This window comes from Girardinichthys multiradiatus, chromosome 17 (genome assembly GCF_021462225.1).
Source record: "Girardinichthys multiradiatus isolate DD_20200921_A chromosome 17, DD_fGirMul_XY1, whole genome shotgun sequence".
In the NCBI taxonomy this organism is placed as follows: Eukaryota; Metazoa; Chordata; class Actinopteri; order Cyprinodontiformes; family Goodeidae; genus Girardinichthys; species Girardinichthys multiradiatus.
This window is the reverse complement of record NC_061809.1, coordinates 14,534,447-14,556,379: the sequence shown is the minus strand read 5'-3', so window position 1 is coordinate 14,556,379 and position 21,933 is coordinate 14,534,447. Positions and strand designations below refer to the sequence as shown.

The window sequence follows — 21,933 nt, the reverse complement described above, 5'->3', positions numbered from 1 at the left end:
CAGGATGAGGTTTGCCCTTACAGAAAAGGTTCAGGTGGTTGAACAGTTTCCTGTTCCAGTTACTAAGGAGCTCATGCGTTTTCTTGGGCTCGTTGGAAATTATGTTTTTTTATTTTTATTTCTCCTCTGTTGTGGCGTCTTTAACTAGTTTGCTGCATAAAGATGTTAAAATTTAATGGTCTCCCCTCTGTGAGAAGGCATTCGAGAGGGTGAAAAGGCACCTCTCTGCTGCTCCTGTGTTGGCTGTTTTCAGGCTGGCCACGTCTTCAGCACCCTTTCCAGTTCTTTGTGGATGCAAGCCACATGGGTGGAGCTGTTCTTACACACTCTGATGATCTTTGCATTTGCAGCTACTTTTTCAGGAAGTTCAATAAGCATCAGTTAAATTATTCTGTGATTGAGAAGGAAACATTTGCTTCAATTCTCTCTTTAAGACACACATTTTGATGTTTATCTGAGCGGTACTAGTGACATTGTGGTACACACGGATCACAACCCGCTTACGTTTTTGTCCTCGTTGAAATGTCCGAATCAGCATCCCGTCTTACTGATTTCCTTTGCCATATGCACCAACAGCACACCAAACATTTGCACTGACAACATACAGACTGATTATTCTTTACTTGAAATAATGTCTTTAAAAGGGCTTAAACTATTTCAGTATCATGTCCCCCCTTTTCTTTTTTACGGCTTTTGAGCGAGGTCGTAACAAAGACCTTCAAAGAACGACTTCATTTAGACAGAGATTAAATCACACAGTTGTAAAGGAGTTTGCCATTTTGTTAATTATGTTTCTTACCAGTTCAATTGGTTGCACTGGACTTAATTTGGGTTTTCAAAGTAAACACAAATAAGCACTAATTTGCATAGTTTATCACATACAATCCCCTAAAATATCTGAAAGTTTGGGGTTGTAATGTGACAGAAATTTGGAAAAGGGGTTTGAACAATTTGATTATTTATGGGAGTAAACGAGTACATCTGTGAGAATAGCTCAGATTTGCCTTTTCACCTCATGTGTAGGTTTTTGCACCATAATTTTTTTACATTTTATAAAAAAAAAAAAACAGAGCAGTACTGCAGTTGGTTTGCTTATGTTGGTTCAGATGATGACAGCTTAATATTAAACTTGGTGCTTCAAAGTGGCTGTTGAAAAACTAAAAAAAGAGATGTCATGCAGACCACATCCATCTTTTATGGCTGTGATTTTGATGAGTCGGTGACAGGGGCGAGAAATACAGACAGAGCAAAAGACAGATCAAGACAAGCTTGCAATTCTCTTAAAAGCTGCCTCACAATACTTCTCACAAGACTGCGGACTACTCTATACTACATTATAAATTTAGAATGTTATTACAGTATAAATAAGTTCCATTATATTCTATGTGTACAATATCTAATCATTTCTTAGTTGATATTTAAGAGGACCTTTCAGGCTACCTTCTTTGCCACAGAGAGACTGTCGAGCCTGCAGCTTTCCGCCTGCTCCCCCAGTGGCTTTGACAGCTGGGTCACCTGCTCCACCAGGAGTTCTTCAATCAGCAGCCGACTCTCACGCTCTGCCAAATTCACCTCCAGCTTCAAGTGCACAAAAACATAGGGAGAAATTAGCTGCATATTTGCAATTTCGCTTTTAAAGTACATAAGGTAAAATTAGAAATGAAAAGCATGTACCTGCTCCATTTTCTTGACGAGTTCTGAAGCTGGCGGGTCCTCGCCCTTTAACTCCCTGTATTCAAGGGTGCTATTCCCACTTTTTAGCATCTTGTTTCTGACTTCTGACAACTGAGGGATGCAGAAAATTGGAGTTAATGGCAAAACGATACAACATGTTGACATTTGTATGTTTATACTGTATATTTTAAAAAGGTAGTAAAAGTCTACAGCTAATCGCTCTGTTGAGTGCTTCCCCCTGCAGAAATTCATGATGCTTATTGCCCTGGGATTAAAAAGATAACAGAACTCAACACCTTTCTTTGCTGAATGTGGTGCGTGGATGGGAGCTTCCTCCTACTAGTTGACAAGTCTCTGGAAAAGTGTGATAAGAGAAACCAAAGTAGAAAAAGCCTTGAGATCCCTCAAAGGGATTAAGCTTTTTATGTCTTGACATCCTCTTAAAGCAGCAGAACTGGAAGGGGGAAGCAAGTTAAAAAAGAGCATTCCTACACATTTTTTATTAAAATACATCTACTTTATTGTTTTTTTTTTTAGATTTTGTAAAGTGCACAACAAAATAAAAACCTTCAACTGCTTTAGAGTCATCAGGTTTCATCATCTATAACTTTAGATAAATTATGAATCAAAACAATGCTGAAATTGGCTTAAAAATTTGGTTGTGTGATTTTAGGTGATATTGAGTGTGATATTGTCATCTCATTTCTTGGCATATGAGCAAAAATGAATAAACACTTTTCTACAAAACGTGATGTTGTCAAATAATGACTGGAACATACATTAGATGTAGATTATTAAAAAAAAGGTTTGTGAACACTTTTACCTTAAAAAGAACCACAGGTCCTGTTATTAAGTGTCCAAAAATTTCATGAAATGGCCATATTTGTTTTTTGATTGAGTGTGTATTCCATCAGTAATTCAAAAGGCAAAACATGTCTGATGAGGCAAATCAAAGATACAGCATGTGATATAACATTATGCTGTATCTGGAGAAAAAATCTGAAGAGGGGCAGTGTGGATGTTTTAGATTCAGGCCCTCGGCTGACACTTTCAACACAAAAGTGCTGCAGTCAGTCAGAAAGGGAGAAAGAGATGGAGGAGGTGAAAAGTGGTGACTTGTCTGAAAGGTTAACTGTTTACATCAATGGCAACCAAACACTTAACACTTTATTGTACAGCATTTCTCATGTGTGACAAAAGGCAGGAATTTTTACAGAATTTTATCAAAAAAGCAATCCTTAAGCATTAGAAACGAATATTAAATCCCATGCCAGCAACTCGATGCATTAAGGCATCTAGGCACAATGAAGACGACTTTCTGAAATTCAAAGCAGAAAGGGGAAGAAGGGGAATTTAAGAGGCTTCAAACATGGCATGGTTGTTGGTGCCAGGTGGGCTGATATGAGTATTTCAGAAACTGCTGAACCACTGGGATTGTCATGTACAAACATCTTTCAGGTTTACATAGAATGGTCAAAAAAAGAGAGAACATCCTGTCTTTGATGCTAGTGTGGACAAAAACCCCTTGTTGATGTCAGAGAATGTGAGACAGATTGATTCGAGATGACAGAAATGCAAAAAAAGCTTAAATTATCAGTAATTACAATTATGCAGAATATTATCCCAGAACACACAACATGTCCATCCTTGAGGCTGATGAGCTACAGCAGCAGAAGACAACACTGGGAGCTGCTTTTGTCAGCTTAGACAGGAAACTGAAGCCATAATTCTTAACTTACCTCTTCCATAACTTACTGCTTAAGAAAGTCTGTTGACTCCTAGTATGGGAAGAGAAAATTAAAACCCTGTTTGTTTTTTGCGTTTGGTAGAGGAACTCTTACAGCTGTCATGGTAACAGTTGTCACTAAAAACATAACTTAGCTTGGTTGCCAACCTCTGCTTTCTTTTCTTACACTGCCATATGGAAGAATCACAAAAGAAACTAATCATCACATTCTCTCGGATTACAAAGCAACTAATTCATATGACACAACACAGATTTATCCACACAACTGATATCCTGTTGCAGTGCAGATGCTAAATATTCGTACTGAAATTTTATAACACCCATTTGATTTTATTTGCCATGTTTACCTTCTAAATTAGTTTTACTTTGAAAATAAACTGCATAAACACATCTAAAGTGAGGAACAAGACTCCAAAGGGATGCTGTTTTAGAATAACAGGAATAATAGGAAAGACAGAGGAAGACTATGGTGTGAATTTTGCGAACTTAAGCACAGAGTGACAGACCTGCAGCTCTTTCGCTTTGATCTGTCGCCGTTCAGACAAAACGACTGCCTGCTTCACGGAGAATTCTGCAGATACAGCCATCAAACAGAGGTTGATGTTAATGATGTTGGCACGGGCCTCATTCAGCTGGAAACAGGCAGAAAAAAAAAACATATGCATGAAGAAGGCAAGCATTAGATTTCACATGCAGTAAGTAGAGGATAACTGTGATGTAGAAGGAAAAGTATACATAGTTTTCAAAGATATTTACAAATACAAATTTGAAATTAAAGCTTCAAGCAGTGTTGGCTGGCAAACCAAAATGACAGACTTTCTGTGGGGTTTGGACCACAGGTGCAGAGACCAGCTTCCTTGTCTCTGTAAAACAATGTCAAAGCCTGATGCTGCCACCACCATGTTTCACAAAGGGGATGGTTTGTACAAGGTAACGCGCAGCGTTAGCTTTCCAGCAATTAGTCTTGGCCTCATATGATCAGATCATTGTTGCACACATTTGCTGTGTCTTCTACAATAATTGTGTCAAACACGATTTCATTGTTTTGTTTCCTCTAGCCACACGGATTTGTGGAGTGCACCACTAAGAGTTGCCTTGTCCACAGATTTACCCATCTGAGCTGGGGTGCTCTTCAGGTCTTTCAGAGTTATCGTGGGCATTCTGGCTGCTATTGATCATCTCTTAGCCCAGCCTGTCAGTTTAGGTGGGAGGCCATGTCTTGGTAGGTTGGCAGTTATATTAAATTCTTCCCATTTTAAGCATTTTGTTTTGGATGGACTGAAAAGACTTTTGTTTTCTAAAGTGCTTTAAAATAACAAATTATTTTTTATTGGACCTATATAAAGAAACTGAACTGAATTGACAAAAATGTGCTCTGTGAGATGTCCAATGCTTGGGATATTGCTTTATAGCCCAACCCTGCCTTAAACTTGGTCTTAAACTTGTTTGGTCTTCATCATGCCGTTTGTTTGATAGTGTTCTCTGACAAACATATTAGGCCTTCACATGTCAGCTAGATTTATCCCGAGTTTAAATTACACACAGTTGGACTTTATCAGATACTCATTAGCTTACTTATGAAGTGAATCAGTTGCTCTGAATTTAAAATTTAAACACAGGCTCACTTTTCAAATCTTTTCAACTCAAAACATGTACAAAATTAAAACATGTACCCTTTTTTCTTCCAATCCACAATTTTGCACTAATGTGTGATGTCTATTATATAAAATCCCAATAAAATGAATTTAAATTTGTTATTGTAATGTGAACAAACACTGAATACTTTTGCAAGTCGCTGTTATGGATAATTTTTTGGGTACATCAGTCAAAAAGTTTAGAATTCACCTTCTTTCTCACATTATCTTTAGGTGTATGCACCATGAAATCCTGGAAGTTATGTTACAAATCCTTTTTAAAAAAAACACCAAAACAAAAACAGAGCAGTAGTGCAGTCGGTCCGCTCATGTTGGCTCAGATGACAACAGCTTAATGTTAAGCTTGGTGCTTCAGCTACTACAGTATAAATTTAAAAGGTTAAAACAGAACAAATGTGTTCCATTAAAATCTGTTTACAAGCGCTAATAACGTCTTCCAGAGGACCTTTCAGGCTACCTTCTTTGCCACAGAGAGACTGTCAAGCCTGCAGCTTTCCGCCTGCTCCCCCAGTGGCTTTGACAGCCGTGTCACCTGCTCCATCAGGAGTTCTTTTTCCAGCAGCTGACTCTCACGCTTCGCCAATTTCACCTCCAGCTTCAAGTGCACAAAAACATAGGGAGAAATTAGCTGCATATTTGCAACTCAGCTTTTAAAGTACCTAAGGTAAAATTAGAAACGAAAAGCATGTACCTGCTCCATTTTTTTGACGAGTTCTGAAGCTGGCGGGTCCTCGCCCTTTAACTCCCTGTATTCAAGGGTTTTATTCACACTTTTTAGCGTCTTGTCTCTGAATTCTGACAACTGAGGGATGCAGAAAATTGGAGTTAATGGCAAAACAACAACATGTTGACATTTGTGTGTTTATATCTTTTTAAAGGCAGTAAAAGGTCTAGTAACTCCCTCTGTTGAATCATCTCCCCTGCAGAAACTCAAGATACTTATTGCCCTGGGATTAAACAGATAACAGAACTCAACACCTTTCCTAGCCAAATGTAGTGTGAGGATGGTTGCTTCCTCCCAGTGACAAGTCTCTGGGAAAGAGCGATAAGAGAGACCAAAGTTTATAAAGCCATGAGATCCCTCAAAGGGATTATGTTTTTTTTTATTTCCTGACATCTCTTAAGACAGCAGAAATGAAAGTGGGAAGCGAGTATAAGTGAAAAAGCTCCAGGAAGTTGACTCCAAAGAGCTGGAGTAAAAGACAGGAGAGGGGCAGGGTGGACGTTTTAGATTCAGGACCTCAGATGACACATCGCAAAACTGCTGCAGTCAGTCAGAGTAAGAAAGGGAGATGGAGGATTTGAAAAGTGCTGACATGACTGAAAGGCTAACTGTTTAAATGAACTACAGGAAATTTGGGTGTGAAAAGGATGTTACAGCAGTGTTTACATCGGAACATTATCCAACAAATTAATTACACCAAACACCTCATCTTGCAGTATTTTTGTTGAGTGATTCAAGGAAGAACTTGTATAGCTTTTTTAAATTACATTTTCAAAAGTTTGTCAAAGTGCATTGTACTCTAGTTCAATGGTTCCTGAAGACTGATTTAATTCAATATTAGTATTGGATGTGATAATGGTGTTCGTCAGGTCCAGACTTGATTGTCTTGTGTTGCTACAGATCTTATTTTGTCTGATTTTACCTTGGATGTTTAATTTCACAACCAATAGTTTGCTTTGATTTGCACAAAATAAAACATAGACTCTGGCCACTTTATTAGATATAGTTGTTGAATTACTTGTTAAATCAAGTAGTGACTGCAAGTCAGTGTCATCTAGACCTTATAGTTTGAAGAAATTATCACACATTTTTCTTTTACATACTATTCTCTTTAAACATGTCAGTTGTGTGGATGAAAATGATTTGTTGATTTCAAAGCTCTGAGGAGAATGGGCCTCTCTGAATCGACATCATGGGGATCCCTTGAAGCAGATGGGCTACAGCAGCAGAAGATTACACCAGGTTCCCCTCCTGTCAGCTTAAAACAGGAAACTGAGGCTGCAATTCACCAAGGCTTAACACAATCGGTACCAAATGAGCAGAATTTAAACACCACACCCTACCTGAGTATTGCTGACTGCGCCCATTCCTTTAAGACCATAGTGTACCTGCCTTCTGATGGCTATTACAACAGTATAATGCGCCATGTTACAAAGCTGACATTGTCCTAAACCAGTCGATTGAACAGCATAATGAGTTGACTCTATTCCTGGGGCCTGCACAGTAACCAGATCCTTATTCAATAGAACACCTTTGGCATGTGATGTTTGTGCAGGCTGCCAAATCTGTAGCAACTTGGTGATGCTGTCATGTCAATATGGACCAAAATCTCTGAGGAACACAAAGATTTAAGACAGTTCTGAAAACAAAAGGAGATCCAACCTGATGCCAAATATGATGAGCTCTGCGTGCCCAAAGGAATCTCAATTGCATAGAAACAGATGTTACAGCTCCGGAAAAATTAGGAAACTATTGATTTCTTTCTAAAGTCAGCATTTCTTTATGTGTCATAGACATTCACAGCACCAAGACGAGATTTTATCAATATTTTTGGTAAACTGAAAACCTTAATTTAGCTTTTTTGTTTTTACAAATAGAGGTTACACAGAGCTGGGTTCTTCTACCAAGGCAACAGTGCTACAAACTGCGCCACCGTGCAGCCTACAGATTATTAAAAGGTTTAAACATTGTTAGGAATGTCCATTGTTGGAGGACAGCCTGTCTGCTAAGCAGGAGCTTCTTAGGTGGTTATTTTAGTGTTGAGAGGCAGTAAACACTAGATCGCTAGATTCTCTCATGTAAGGGCCCTGTAGGGGAAGAACGTAATGTTGTTACACTAACGGTAAAAGAGGAGAGAACTGCATGTAGCCCAGACACAGTAAGGCTAACTTACTTTTCTAGAACCATTTGGTGTTTCTTTTACTCTCTTGTACACCTGGTTGCCTTGGCTCATGAGCAATTTAAAAAAGATGTGTTTATTTACACTGTTAAAGTAAGTTCTTTTGCTAGTTGTAGCCGTTTTTCCACACAATTTGACAATGATTTTCTCCATCAAAAAAGGAAAAAAAAAAAGGTACAGCGTTGAGCTTTTATTTAAAAAAAAACAAAAAAAACTACTGAAGTTAATTTCTTATTTTCCAAACAAGAAGTTCATATTTAGCTGCTCTGCTGGCAGGAATTTAGGCATGAACAAAATCTTGCCGATGCCATTTATGGATATTGTAAATATATAATATAAAAAATGAGAAACGATCAGAGAGAAATACTAGACAATGAAGGAAGACTGAAAAGAAGGCAAAAGTTTGAAGAAAAGATCAAACAGTAAAGAGACGAGACAAGAGGAACAACAGGCTGCTTTTCTGTTTAGCAATACAGACTTTTGCACCAATGTAGGTTAGGTGATTAGCTGAGTTGCTGTTCATGCTGAAGAGCACAAAAACAAAAAGCTGTGGAACAGAGGAGGCTGACAATGACATACTCAAAGAACAGGCAGACAGAAGGAGATTAAGTAAAAAAATAGTTAAAATGTGGTATCAAGTGTAACGTTCAGAAGAGGAGAGAAGATGAAAAACATAAAATAATAAAATGGGTATATCTGCTGTTCACAGTGCGAATTGAAAAAATAAAGGTTGTTAGTGTGACTGTCTGGCTTCATCATTGTGAAATCAAAATTATGCAACACATCAGGCAAAACAGATTTCCAACAAACATGCAAATGCAGGTTGTAGAATACAGAGTTATTATTCAAATAACTGAATATTTTGCATACTTTCCTCCATTTCAGAGGGAGATAAAACCCTTTCGGGGACATCCCTGCAGAGTTGGCATACAAAGCTCAGTCAGGCATTACAGAAAGAAATGGCACTCGTTTGTTTTACAGTGGCTGTCTCTCTTGCATGTAGAATGTTAAAAACTCACAGTTTTAGTTGTTTGAGTTGATAAGTCAGTAGTCACATGAAAAGTTCTACAATAAAGCATTTTTACAGAAATGGGAACTTTAAATAAAAACTTTAACCACAGGTAAAAAAAAGTCCAACATTTTTGGGCAGTCAGAGAGTAGGAACATGTTGGCACATTTAAAACGTACCTACTGCTACCAGTTTACACTGTTCCTAGCCTTTGCTGTTTGACCGTACATAGATGGAGTCGAGCCTGCAGAGATTTGTTCTGAACAACAAGGTAAATAAATAATGACTCTTTTACATTTACTCTTCTGTACCCAGCATTCAGTTCAGCATTACCATCACCTCCCGGAACCACTGAGCACATACTGAGGCAGCATCTCCCCCACAAATAAACGACACACGTGATTGTATAAGCAGAAGTTTCAATGGAATTGTGTATTTGCAGAAAAGGCCTGTCACAAATCCAGACTGCTCTAAAAAATGCCGTTAAAAGAATGTTATGCTACCACAGTTGCAGTCAAAAACTGGCTACTTATTCCCAAATTGTGCATAAAAGGAATAGTGAATTTTAGGGCTACAAGTCTACACAAGACTATACATGATATTAAGTTCATGAATAGATGACATTTTAGCATTTTTTTTAAATGAAGTAAATGTTTCATAAATCACAGATTGTGCTTTCAAGAATCTCTGATTAGTGCAGAATAATCCAGTCAAGGTCTAACAATACATTTTGTGGTTTTATTCTGATCCCTAATGCAAAAAAACCTTTCAAATTTGTTCAATTTATGTTTTCACAAATATAAAAATAAGTACATGTTTCATAAATCTCATACTTTTTTTTGGAGAATCTAGATTTAGTATCAAAGTTGGGGGTTCAGGTTTGATAAGAAAGCAACAAACATTGTCTAAGCTTGGTACAGAGCATTGCTTTCTGAAAATCAAGCAAAATTCTAGAAGAACAGCAAACTTTGATTAAAAAGTGATTGGAGAGGGGGAAACGTATGAATAAGTTCAGACAATGTCAGACTGCAAAGCCACAGTACATTGAAGCATGGTGGCCTAGGCATCATGATATGGGGATGCTTCTTCTACTATGGTATCTGGCCTATTTATTACAAAGGAAGGTTCACAGATCAGTCTGAATACATCAAAAACATTTAAAGAGGAAAAGCTGCCTTATGTTGAAGAGGCAAATGCCTTTGCCCATGATGTTTCAACCAGACAAAGACCCCAAAAACAACAGCAAGCTAGTAGCATCTTGGTCAGTGCTATGCAGGGTCCTGAACTTTGATCATATGTTTTTTGGGTAACATCAGGAAAGCTGTTTCTGAAGTAACACCAGAAAATACAGAGGAACTGTGAAATGTAGTGTAATCATCCTGGACTGGAATATCTGTTCACAGGTGCCAAAGGTTGGTTGGCACCATGTAACACAGAGGTAAAGCAGTTTCCAGAAAGAGTGGTTAAGTTGAAATTAAATCTTCAAGCATTCCTTCATTTTATACAGTAAATGTCTGAGCCAGACACTGCTATTTTAATAGCCTAATATTAATTTCCCCTCACTTTCTGTAGATTAAGCACATATTTCTGGTTTTTATGTTTTAAATACAATGTGCAATGTTACCAATGCATTAACATGAATGGAAATAAAACCTGCTACAAGGATTTTGAACTTTAGTAACTTTTTTCAAAACTGCTATATTACTTTGTCCTCAACGGCGTGCGAAAACTGAGGAATACATTAGAAACTTTTTTACCCTGTCCCTATGGTTTTAATGATGCTCAACTTCCTCAGTTCATCAACAGCCAGAATAAGATCTGATTGATGCATGTTTCATCTTCACCCAAAACCACCTTTTGTCACTTAAACACTTTATGAAGTGTCTCCATCAACCCCTTTCTCTTATCTTTGCTCTTGCATCAATCTTTTCTCTACAGTTCCTTCACTCGTAGCCTTTATTACCAATCTTACTGACTTCTGTCTTTTTTTTCATTAATCTCTGTGTCAGTGTTGCTTTTCTGCCTGCCTGTCTGTCTCTTTGTTTTCTTCATAAGACAGTTACAAATTATAGCTGGGTTTTCGACTTGTGAGTGTTGTAAAACATTGTGGATGTGACAGCTTCAGTGCAGCATTCTAATTTGCATTTCATTTGCATAATTTCAGCTCAGTGGGTTGTTAACATTATGGCTTAAAAAGCCACACAATGGCCAGTACACTGCATGTGCCATCATAAACATGAATAATTACCTTATTTATTAACAACATCACAAGCTCAAGTAATATAGAGCCTCATAATAAATATTTGTAAAAGACAAAGGGACAGATTAATAAAGCAGAAAGGTCACATATGTACCAAATACAGTATAAATTCTAATAAATATGGACATATACAGTGAGACTGCCAACAATAAATAGATGCAATGTCTCTCTGAAGTAATTAATGTCAGCAGCATAATTAATGTTAGCTTGGTCAGCGCTCAAACCACAGTAGAATTAAATTCTGTTATCTGACGATTCACAACTTCCCAAACATCATGTTTATAAACAATGAATCCTAGTTATAATAACTTTGATTTTTAATAATATAATCTCAACTATGGATGTGTCAAATAAAGCAGTTTAAAGAACATAAATAAAATAAATAAAGATTAAACTAGATTGATCCTTGCTTAGTAATCAGCAGATCTAAAGCTATAAAACAAGATTAATCTTACTTTTTAATCCAAACAAAGATACAGTTAAAGTGCAATGACCAGAAGCAAATTAGGAGGCAGTTCGGTATTTGATATGGGCCATATGGGCAGTTGTCTAGGGCAGCATTAGAAAAAGGGGGCTCACCAGCACCACGTAAACTAAACCTTATTTTTCTGTTAGTTGTACCCTGAGCAAGTTTAATAATGTATTTACACATGGACAGTCACTGAGAAGTTGGTGGCCCAGTATGTTGAGTAGCTTCCCCCTGCTCATTGCTGAGAACTGGGGGATCAGGATGTGTTTGTTATCAGTCACACTGTTCTGGCTCTTGCAAGGTGAGGAGCAAGTTATCCTGCAACAACTCTGCTTCTTTTAACTGGAGTGTTTGAGAGCTCCCTTTAGCTATGCCGAACCAGGAAACTTGAAGTTCACAAACTGGGACAGTTTCTCACTGTAGTGACAATTCTGTGGATTATGATTAAAAGCCAGGTCTGTGCCAGTAAATCTGCCAGTTTAATGAGTCACCCAATGAGGGCTAAAGGAGTGGATGGAAGTGCACATCAGTTTACACTGAAATCTGAACAGTATTTAGTTGGATTAAAATCATGAGTGCAACATTGTAAACTACACTTAAGACTAAAAATAAAGTTTATTAAAAATTAAGTTTATTTATATAGTGATGATTTACAACAAACGTCCAGCAGAGAAACAGATTCAATTTATATATAGAAACACACAGTTAATTCAGTTCAATCATATAGACAGATTCAAAGTCAATTACATACATTCCAATTTGATCCTGGTGAAAAAAAGTGCAATTTCATACCAACTGGTAAAAAGCTTCCCATCTAAGGAAATCCAGAAAATTGCACTAAGCAACTTTCCAGCAATCATCTCTCCTGAATTAGCTGGTAGCAACAGTGGACAGTGGGCTGCATAGTATTATTACCTTTGCAGCTCACACTGAGCTTGCATGACAGCAGAAAGGAAAACTCCCCTTTAACAGCAAGAAACGTCTACCTGAGCTTGGCTCAATTTGAGCAGCCATCGGCTCGACTAACTGTGGATTTGAGAAGACAGAGCATACACAAAAAAGAAAATAAAAGACACAGAAATGCTGGTCCAGAGATACGTTGTATGTTTGAAAAATATAAAGTCTTAATTGCAGCAGTAGCTCTTGTGGTGGCTTCATCTAGGAAAGAAACCAAGATAAACAGATGAGCACTAAGCCATATTAACGTATATGGGACGAAAAACAGAGTGCATATTGTTAGCCACATCAATATCTGCTTCAATTGTTTTGTTTACGAGAGAGACAGTCAACTGCATCTTGTATATGGAGAGAAGATTAGCTATTTGCAGCAATAGCTCAGTGGATGACCCCTTCAGAAGGGTGTCACAACTAAGCATAAACGCTGGGCTAGATGCAACTTCTCTGAGGAGAAAGATTAAAACAAAGAGAGCACATAAGTTTAATGGCAGAAATAACTGCAGATAATGCATAACTGGAAAGTAGTAGGAGAAAGTAACAAAGTGAGAAAAAGTGGTCAGTGTGTCCTCCAGTAGCCCTAGTCTATAGCATCATATAGCTAAGAATAACCTAAACCACTCCAACTCTAACAAACGGGAAACTTTTAAGCCTGGTCTTACAAGTAGACCGAGTGTCTGCCTCACAGACTAAAACTGGGAGTTGGTTCCTTAAAAGAGGAGCCTGATAACTAAAATATCTGCCTCCCATTCCACTTTTAGAATCTCTGGGAACCATCAGTAAACCTGAAGTCTGCGAGTGACGTGCTTTGTTAGAAACATATGGAACATTTAGATCCCTGATATATGATGGAGCTTGATTATTGAGGACGTTACATACAAGGGGAATTTCAAATTCTCTTCTTGGGAGACGAAAAGAAGCTAAAATTGAAAATATAATCTCTCCTTTTAAATCTCAGAGCTCTTACTGCAGCTTTTATAAAAATGCCAAATTATTTTTTACAAATTTATTTGGACTTCCTGAAAGTAAAATACATTCTATAAAAAAGAGTGCTACAACACTTAGGGAAAAGTAATTCTCAATTGAAGACATCAATGTAAGCAGCTGAGCATCTCATGGTAAGAAAAGAATTGTGTGAAACCAAAAACAATTTAAAAAGAGTTAACCAATGCAGAAATCTTGCATTGTATTCTTTTTGTGTTGTGTTGTTAGTCTGATCTGATTATTACTAAACTAACAAACTCAGTCTTACTTCTAAAGTGTTTTAAGCTCCTGTTCAGACTCTGTGGAAAGTTTGCACATTCTTCTTGTACTTGCTTTTGTTTTCTGCGGGGGCTCCTTCTTCCCTCCCACAATCCAAAGGATCACATATTAAATTAATCTGGCATTCCCTGCTGAGGTGTCAGAGTGAGTAGGTGTGAGCGAGAGCGTGCATAGCAGTGTGAATTAGACCTGTGATGAAGTGGTCAGATGGCCCAACCCAAACACAACCTGGAACAACATGAATATAGTTTTAATTAATTTCCCTTTTGTTTGTCTTTGATTTGATCAGTTTTAAAAGTCTGGATAAGGACAACTTTCTTTTTCTTTAATCAATAACCAAAAAGTAAAAACATCTGATGTTTCAAAAAAACCATGGTCTGGTTTAAATGCCAGTTTCTGGACATTTATAAGAGGAAAAAAAAAAAGTAATACAGATCACTGTGCCTCAAAAATCTGGGTTGAATAAATATGGAAATTTGAAATAGAAAATTTCTAGGGGCCCTGAAAAGTTATCTTTGGCAATGTTACTGTTAGTTAAATGTTTTATTAATCAAATCCAAATCAGTTAATCAAGAGTATGATCCAGGCCAAGCTAAATAGAACACAAATCAATTTAAAATCATTTCAAAACACTTAGTCTAGTCAAAATAAATTAAAATATCTGATTCAAATCAAGAAATAAAATGCGTCCTTAAGGAAACCAACAGATTGCAGTAAGTCTTCCCATTGGTAGTTATAGCTATTGAGCAAGATTGGGGGAAAACTACATTACTCAGTTATTAATGGGGTATTAAAGTGCCTTGCACATGCCAATGTTAACATGCCTTCCATTTTTTCACATTTTGTCATGAAATAACGACAAACTTCAAGGTACTGTAATTAGATTTTATAGACCAGTGCAACAAAATACATAATCAAGAAAGAAATCATTAAATGGACTGAACTTATATAGCGCTTTTCCAGTCATACAGACCACTCAAAGCGCTTTACACTAGAGCCACATTCACCCAATCGCACTCACTAACGCTCACACATTCATACACCGATACGCGGATCGGTAGGCAACTTGAGGTTAAGTGCCTTGCCCAGGGGCACATCAACATATGGCAGGAGGAAGCTGGAATCAAACCCACAACCTTCTGATTGCAAGACGACTACTCTTCCTACTGAGCCACAGTCGCCTCATTCCAGCAATACATCAACTGAGCATACAGCCAAAGCCATATAGTTTAAATCAAAGCATGTTCATGTGTTCAAAAAGGCTTTCATACAGACCTTAGTCTATATGAGTGTCTTCGGCAATACACAAAAACAGAGGTTCACAGACCCTCTCAATCCAGTCTGACTGCATGTGTTTTTCAAAGAGGAAAGCATGAAGATTTCAGTATGCAGATGTGCAAAGCCAGTCAAGGGGGAATATCTCCAATAATTACAGTTAAAATTACAGCAAAAGGTGATTCTACAAAGTATTGATTCAGGGGGAACTGAAAAAATGCATGCCACACTTTTTCTTAAAAAAACACATGCAACATTTTCCTTCTTAATTATACACTCTGTGTCTGTGTCCAACATGAAATCCCAAGAGAATACACTGCAGTTTGCTCTTGCAGAGATCACAAAATATGAAGACATTCAAGCGGTAGGAATACTTTTGCAAAGAAATCTAAAAGGTTTACTTTATAAAAGAGGTGCTTCTGATGGGTACACATTGTCCCTACATCTTAAAACTCTAAAATAAATTTTTTGCTGTTTAGCCATCAGCCTGAAAAAAGGTTGGAGTTAAAGAGGTGTGCTGCACAATGGCCTTATTTGGTGAAGAATAGAGTTTTATATAAAATATTTTGGTTAGCTATTCTGTTTCTCTGGACTTGCTTTTTTTAGTTTCCCTTAACCAATCAAAGAAAAGTCCCCACACATGCTGTAAAGACATAATTCAACAAGGGTTTCCCCCGTGGTGATAACTTCCAGACAGGTTGGACAAAGATTTAAGAGAGGAACAAACAAACAATACGACTCACCACCGCGGGGACAGTGCAGTCTGTCAGGAACCCCACCTTCAAATAAATCTGACTCTATTAATGAGTGTGTGTCTGTGTGTGTATATGTGTGATACTCGTGCAACACTGTGAAGCAGAAGCAGAGTAACTAGTCGGTAGATGACATTTTACCAACATTTAGCTGCCATTGATGCTGCAAAGTTCTTCAAGCGTGCACCTGTATGAGATGTCAACGTACCAGAATTTCATAAACAGGCAGTAAATTCAGAGTCAGACAACAACTTGTTTATTTTGCAGCAATTAAAATTTCTCAGAGTAATGAAAGCCTCAGAGTGTATTGAACTTCAATAGTATAACAGATGGCCTATTTTATCTTTGTCAAAATTTCCCATCAAAGGGAGGGGGGTCCATCTGCAATGAAAAGATAAACTGGTCACAGATGAATACAAATAGACAATATATATGATAAATCGACGGCAGTGCAGTTGCATGGAGATTAAATTCGTATAGAGACTGAATAGGGTTGGCAAGCATCCTGCAAAAAGAAGAGAAATTCATGATTCACTTTTTGTACCCAGGGGAATCAGACAGCTGCATAAGGGAAGGGTGTGATTGAGAAAATGATTTGCTGTTTACACACAGCAGAGAAGTCGAAATATTAAATGACTGGATGGCTGGAGCAAACAGGTGTGGGATAAACCTCTGATGAGTCATACAGTCCTAGAAACGTATTTACACCTCATGAACCCTTGACCTATTTTACATTTTGTAATCTTGTAGGCAAATATTTTAATGTATTTTATTGAGATTGTTTGTGTTAGACTAAAACAAAGTGGTGTTTAAGTGTGACTTTGACTGGGATAGTCTAAGACATTACTATGCTTTGAGCTCCGACCATATGTTTTGCGTTACTGTCCTGCTGGAAGGTTAACATCTGCACCGCTCAAGTCTTCTGCAGTCTGTAACAGGCTTTTTTTCCAGGATTGCCATGTACTTAGCTCTATGCATCTCCACATAAACTCTGCTGTTCTGCCCAAGCTGAAGAAAAACACCCACACCGCATTATGCTGCAAACCCAATGTTTTATTGTAGTGAAGGTGCTTTCTGCCATACATAGTGTTTTACATGTAGGTCAAGAATTTCAGTTTTGGTCTCATTTGACCAATAACCTTCTTCCACATATTTGCAGGGCACATGGATTTGTTGCATCTACTACAGAAGTTGTGGCCCACTCCAAGTGGGACTTCTTATAGCTTTCTTCCAACAATGTATTTCTTGTTACTCAACCCTAAAGATTTTCCTACCTGAGCAATGGATATTTGCAGCTCCTGCAGAGTTAGTATAGACCTCTTAGCTGCTTGTCTGATTAACACTCTCCTGACCTGTCAGTTTAGGCGGTTTGCAGTTTTGCCATACTCTTTTTATGTTTGTATCATGAATTGAACAGTGATATGTGAGATTAATCGTTTGGACATTGCAACCCTAAATACCTCTACTGCTCTATTCCTGACAAATCTGCTGTGTTCTTTGGTCTTCATGACGCTGCTGGTTCAATAATGTTTTCCAACAAACCCCTAAGGCCTTCACACAACAGATTAATTCTAAAAATAAATTACACACAGATGGATGCAATTTATTAATTAGTTTATGTCTAAACGCACCTTCCTGCCCTGGATTTTATTTAGACATATTAGAGGACAGGGGGCTGTATATGACTGCATTGTTTAAACAATGTGTACCACTTTTAGGTCAATCAATTACATAAATCCCAATAAAATACATAGAACTTTATTTTAAAGTAGAACCAAAGCACTGGACTGATTAGTGGAAGGTAACAGAAAATTGACTGGGCACCCTATTAAACGAACAAGGTCAGGCAGTGAAAAGAAAAAGGTTTGCACAGATGAACTTGAATACAAGCCTCAAAAGAGAAGAAGGAACTTTGTGCAAACGTAAGGACAAAGCAGCAAAAATACTAGAGCAAAAAATATATAACAAAAATAGATGACACCAATCGAGCCAGTTGTAGCAAATAATAAACAGCAGAACACGAAACAGATGGAGAAAAGAAATGAGATCTCTTTCAAAACATGGTGAAGTCAGTTCCCGCTCTGCATTCATCTGAGCAAAAGACTTTTTGGGAAATTTGGTCCCACCCAGTGACTCTGATCTAATGCAGCAGCACAACCAATCTCTTGATGGAAACACTGGCAAGTCTGCTTGTTGTGTATCTAAGTGTGTGTGTGTGTGGTCATCTCAGATCACTATGTGTCTGTCATTCTACTGCAAAGTTAGATAAATATGTTGTGATTTATTCATCTGTATCGGGTCTCGGCCTAGCCGTGAAAATCTTATTGCCTATTCTGTTATACTTTGGGTTTATCCCTCTTGGCATGAATCTTAATCTTGTGCTTCACATCCACCTCTGTTTTGAGCTTTGTTACCAAGTGCAATTTTTTATTAATTTTCAAAACTAAAAAATTAATTTACAGCTGTCAACCCAGCAACAGTCAATCAAAACATCAGCAGCCAAAGACTGAAAACAAACTAAAGCTACTCAAACAAGCACATGCTTTATCAGTTAAGGATGATTAGTAAATATTATTTGCTGATTAGAACATATTTAACAAGCTAAAATCAAAGGGAAGTCCTCTGAATAAACAAACGACTCATGTTCATGTTCTTCATGTGCAAAATTCATACGATAAAAAATTTTGCGAGTTCACCCAATTTACAAAACCCCTCAGAAGGACAGATTTGCAATAATATTGCCTTTTTTCTGCACTTATACAGATTGTCTACCATTGAATAAGTCACTACATTTATAATTAAGAACATCTATATCTGTATGCATTTACAGTATGTGAATTATAGCAAGGGCAAAAAATGTAAATTCTAAAAGAGAAGCGATGTTTGTGACACAGTTAAATGTTTACAGTCTTCTGTAAGCATGTAACTGTGATGCAGGAGAAGAAAGATGAAAACAATTTGATGTAGGAAAGAACAGAAATGTCAAATAATGTAGGATGTTTCCTGTTTTTTCAGTGAACGGTACCTGACAGGATTTTATAATGTTTCAACTCTTTGTCAGTTAACCCAAATTTTAACTGTTGCTGCACTTTCATATTGAAAAACCTTATAATTATCAAATCTACCAAAGAATAGTGCTTTAAACAAAAGGATTATTGAATACATTAATATTGCACTAAGGGAAAGATTGAGGCCTGTAAGCACCACTCTGTCTGGAACGGAAATCAACAACTCTTTTCATCATATAGTGCAAATGACAGGTTTCTTATGAGGACAACACAAATGTGCCTTTTTTATTCTGACAGTTAATCTCAGATACTTTCTGTACAAATATGTACTGCACTAATTTATCTTTGAGTGAGTCAGGTAATGGGATGAATTATTTTGCCACATTTTACAGTCTTTGTGTAACAAAAAGGTGCACATCCCTTATTGATTTAGAAACATCTCCGCAAATGTGATTCAGCAAGATGCCATAGATGAAGGGCCTGCAGCTCTCTGAGATAATCTTATTCTCTTACACTTTTTTTAATTTAGTGTTCGTTTCAGGAAGTCTTATCTAGACTACACACAACACTCCCCACTTTTACTGGCAGTTGTGTTGAAAGTTTTAAAAATGTCTTTTTGCAGAGTAAAATAAACAACTGGACTTGTTTCCTGTATGATCGTCACACAGACGTCTATTTCTATTAGTCACTCTATTAAGAGACACGGGAGAACACATCATTCCTTTAGCGCAGATGTGCATTGGTCTTTGAGTCAGGAAATGAATGCAAAAAATAACTACTTACCTACAGTTACCCATATCTACAATCAGAACAACTATTAAAAGGTTAAAGCAACTGGAACAGTGACTTACAGGCTGATGAGAACTAATCTTATATTGCCACCACTCACAATGATGGTGGTAAAGGAGGCACACAAAGGTAAATAGATGCAGTGGGTACTTATACAGTTAAATCAACATGATCAACATGATGCAAAAAGAATGCAAAGCACCCAAACTTGACAGGCATGTTGAGTCAGGTTAGCAAACCATTAGCAATATAAGTTTTGTGAACCGGAAGCTGAGAAATTGTTTCTGCTGCAAATCCATAAATCTGACTATACTCTCTTGGCCTTACAGGGTCGCAGAGGGCTGGTGCCTATTTCCAGTAGTCATTGGGCAAGAGGTGGGGCACACAGTCATACAAATACACAAATGACAACCCCCCCCCCCACCCCAAAAAAACTATTACCAGTACAAACCTAACCCCTAACCTCAATTCACATCTTGGCCCTAAACCTAACCCCTAGCAAATAGCAAGTGAGGACCATGAAAATATCCTCACCTTACAACAAATAGTCCTCACTTTGATGGTTAGGGTTAAGGGTTAGGGTTGTGCTCAGCCGCAAAAACAGGAGCATGCACACACACACACACACACACACACACACACACACACACACTAATCTAACAGTCTTGTTTTTGGAATGTGGGAGGAAGCCGGAATACCCAGAGATAACCCACTGGTAGAACATGCAAAACCCTTGCAAAAGGACCTCAGGTTGGAATGTGAACCCAAACCCTTCTTGCAGCAACAGTGCAACCAATCATGCCACCATGCAATTAATAAAATAAGTTAATAACGTGCAGTATTATGTTACAGTATCTAAATTAGTATCTGTTCAGTAGGGGTGCTCAAAATGTATCAATCTCATAAATGTGTCTTGACTACTACTAATCCTTGTGTTTGCTGTACAACAAAAAACCAAATCCAAAAACCTTTGTTTAGGATTCAGTCTCTGATGTTATTGTTTTATTTGGGCTATCCATCAGTTTTTTATCTTTAAAGACAAGGTTTAACAAAAACGGTACACAGTTTATAAATGAATCGCCTAAAAGGGCGAATGATGAACACATCTACAGCAACTTCATTCATCAGACGTTCCCTTTCCACATTGCAGGTAATCATCCTGTTCACACCCCAGGAATCATTAAATGACAGGTCTGACTGTACCCTGATAGGCTTTCTGAATATATAAAGTTGAACAGCATCCAGAAACACTGATGGTCATCTTCATGCCAGTATCCTGCTGGCACATTACTCCCCAATTATATGCTTTATATGGACAGACCACATTAATTCTACCAAGCTGTTTAAAATGCTCATTTATTACAAAAAACTAGTGGATGGAGGCCTAAACACATAAGCCCGACCAAATTCTGAGACACACAGTTTCCTCTTCACTATCCTAGTAAGTTTTCTTATCCTGAAGACCTTTTTTTATTGATTTGATTGGATTAAATGTTATGCTAGTGTTATACACTGTTATGCAAACACATTTTTTCTACCTCGATGTGCCGCATGACGATCTCCTCCTCCAGTTTCCTCTTGAGGAATACCTCTCTCCTTCTCAGGTCGATTTGCCTCTTCTCCTCATTAATCTCTATCTGCAATTCTCTAATGTCCTTCTCCATGGTCTCCATTGCTATATTGTTGTTAGTGATGGCTGCTTCTAGGTTCTTCATCTGCTCATAATAGTTTAATAAAACCTTGTCTTGTTCCAGGAGTTGTAATCCCCTGTTTACCAAAGACATAAGATCATAAAATATAGTCTATGAAGGGTACATCTTCTACCTGCACACACAGTAGATTTGGAAAAAAAAATAAAGTTATAAACTTACAGGAAATTGCGTCTCTGTGTGGCATCCTCATGGCTTCTCTTTACTCCCAGAATGATCCCCTCATGGAACTTGATCATTTGGGTAAGATTCATTAGCTCCAGCTTATTGTCCTCATACTGTTGACTGATCTGCTGCCGTTTCCAGGTTAACTGGAACATATTAAAAATGGAAATTAAAATTTTAACCCTTAAACGTATGCCTATGCGACGCAAAGAGCACGGCAGATCTAGTCTGGGGAGAAACCAATCCTTTCCAGTAATTTAGATTTTATTAGGAATATTCTTCATAAACAATACAGGACAAC

At 37.6% G+C, this 21,933-nt stretch overlaps 1 protein-coding gene across 7 annotated transcripts in view; it reads right to left on the bottom strand.

Annotated features, from left to right (window-relative positions):
• ccdc146 (coiled-coil domain containing 146) overlaps positions 1–21,933 on the bottom strand; it is an 87,771-nt gene that overhangs the window by 7,646 nt on the left and 58,192 nt on the right. For all 7 annotated transcript variants that reach the window (XM_047389847.1, XM_047389848.1, XM_047389853.1 and 4 more), the window contains 7 exons: positions 21,630–21,778; positions 21,297–21,525; positions 5,768–5,878; positions 5,534–5,671; positions 3,928–4,053; positions 1,675–1,785; positions 1,441–1,578 (listed from right to left, as the gene is read on the bottom strand). In XM_047389847.1, the coding sequence (XP_047245803.1) occupies positions 1,441–1,578; positions 1,675–1,785; positions 3,928–4,053; positions 5,534–5,671; positions 5,768–5,878; positions 21,297–21,525; positions 21,630–21,778 (1,002 nt within the window). The remainder of the gene's footprint in view (positions 1–1,440; positions 1,579–1,674; positions 1,786–3,927; positions 4,054–5,533; positions 5,672–5,767; positions 5,879–21,296; positions 21,526–21,629; positions 21,779–21,933) is intronic.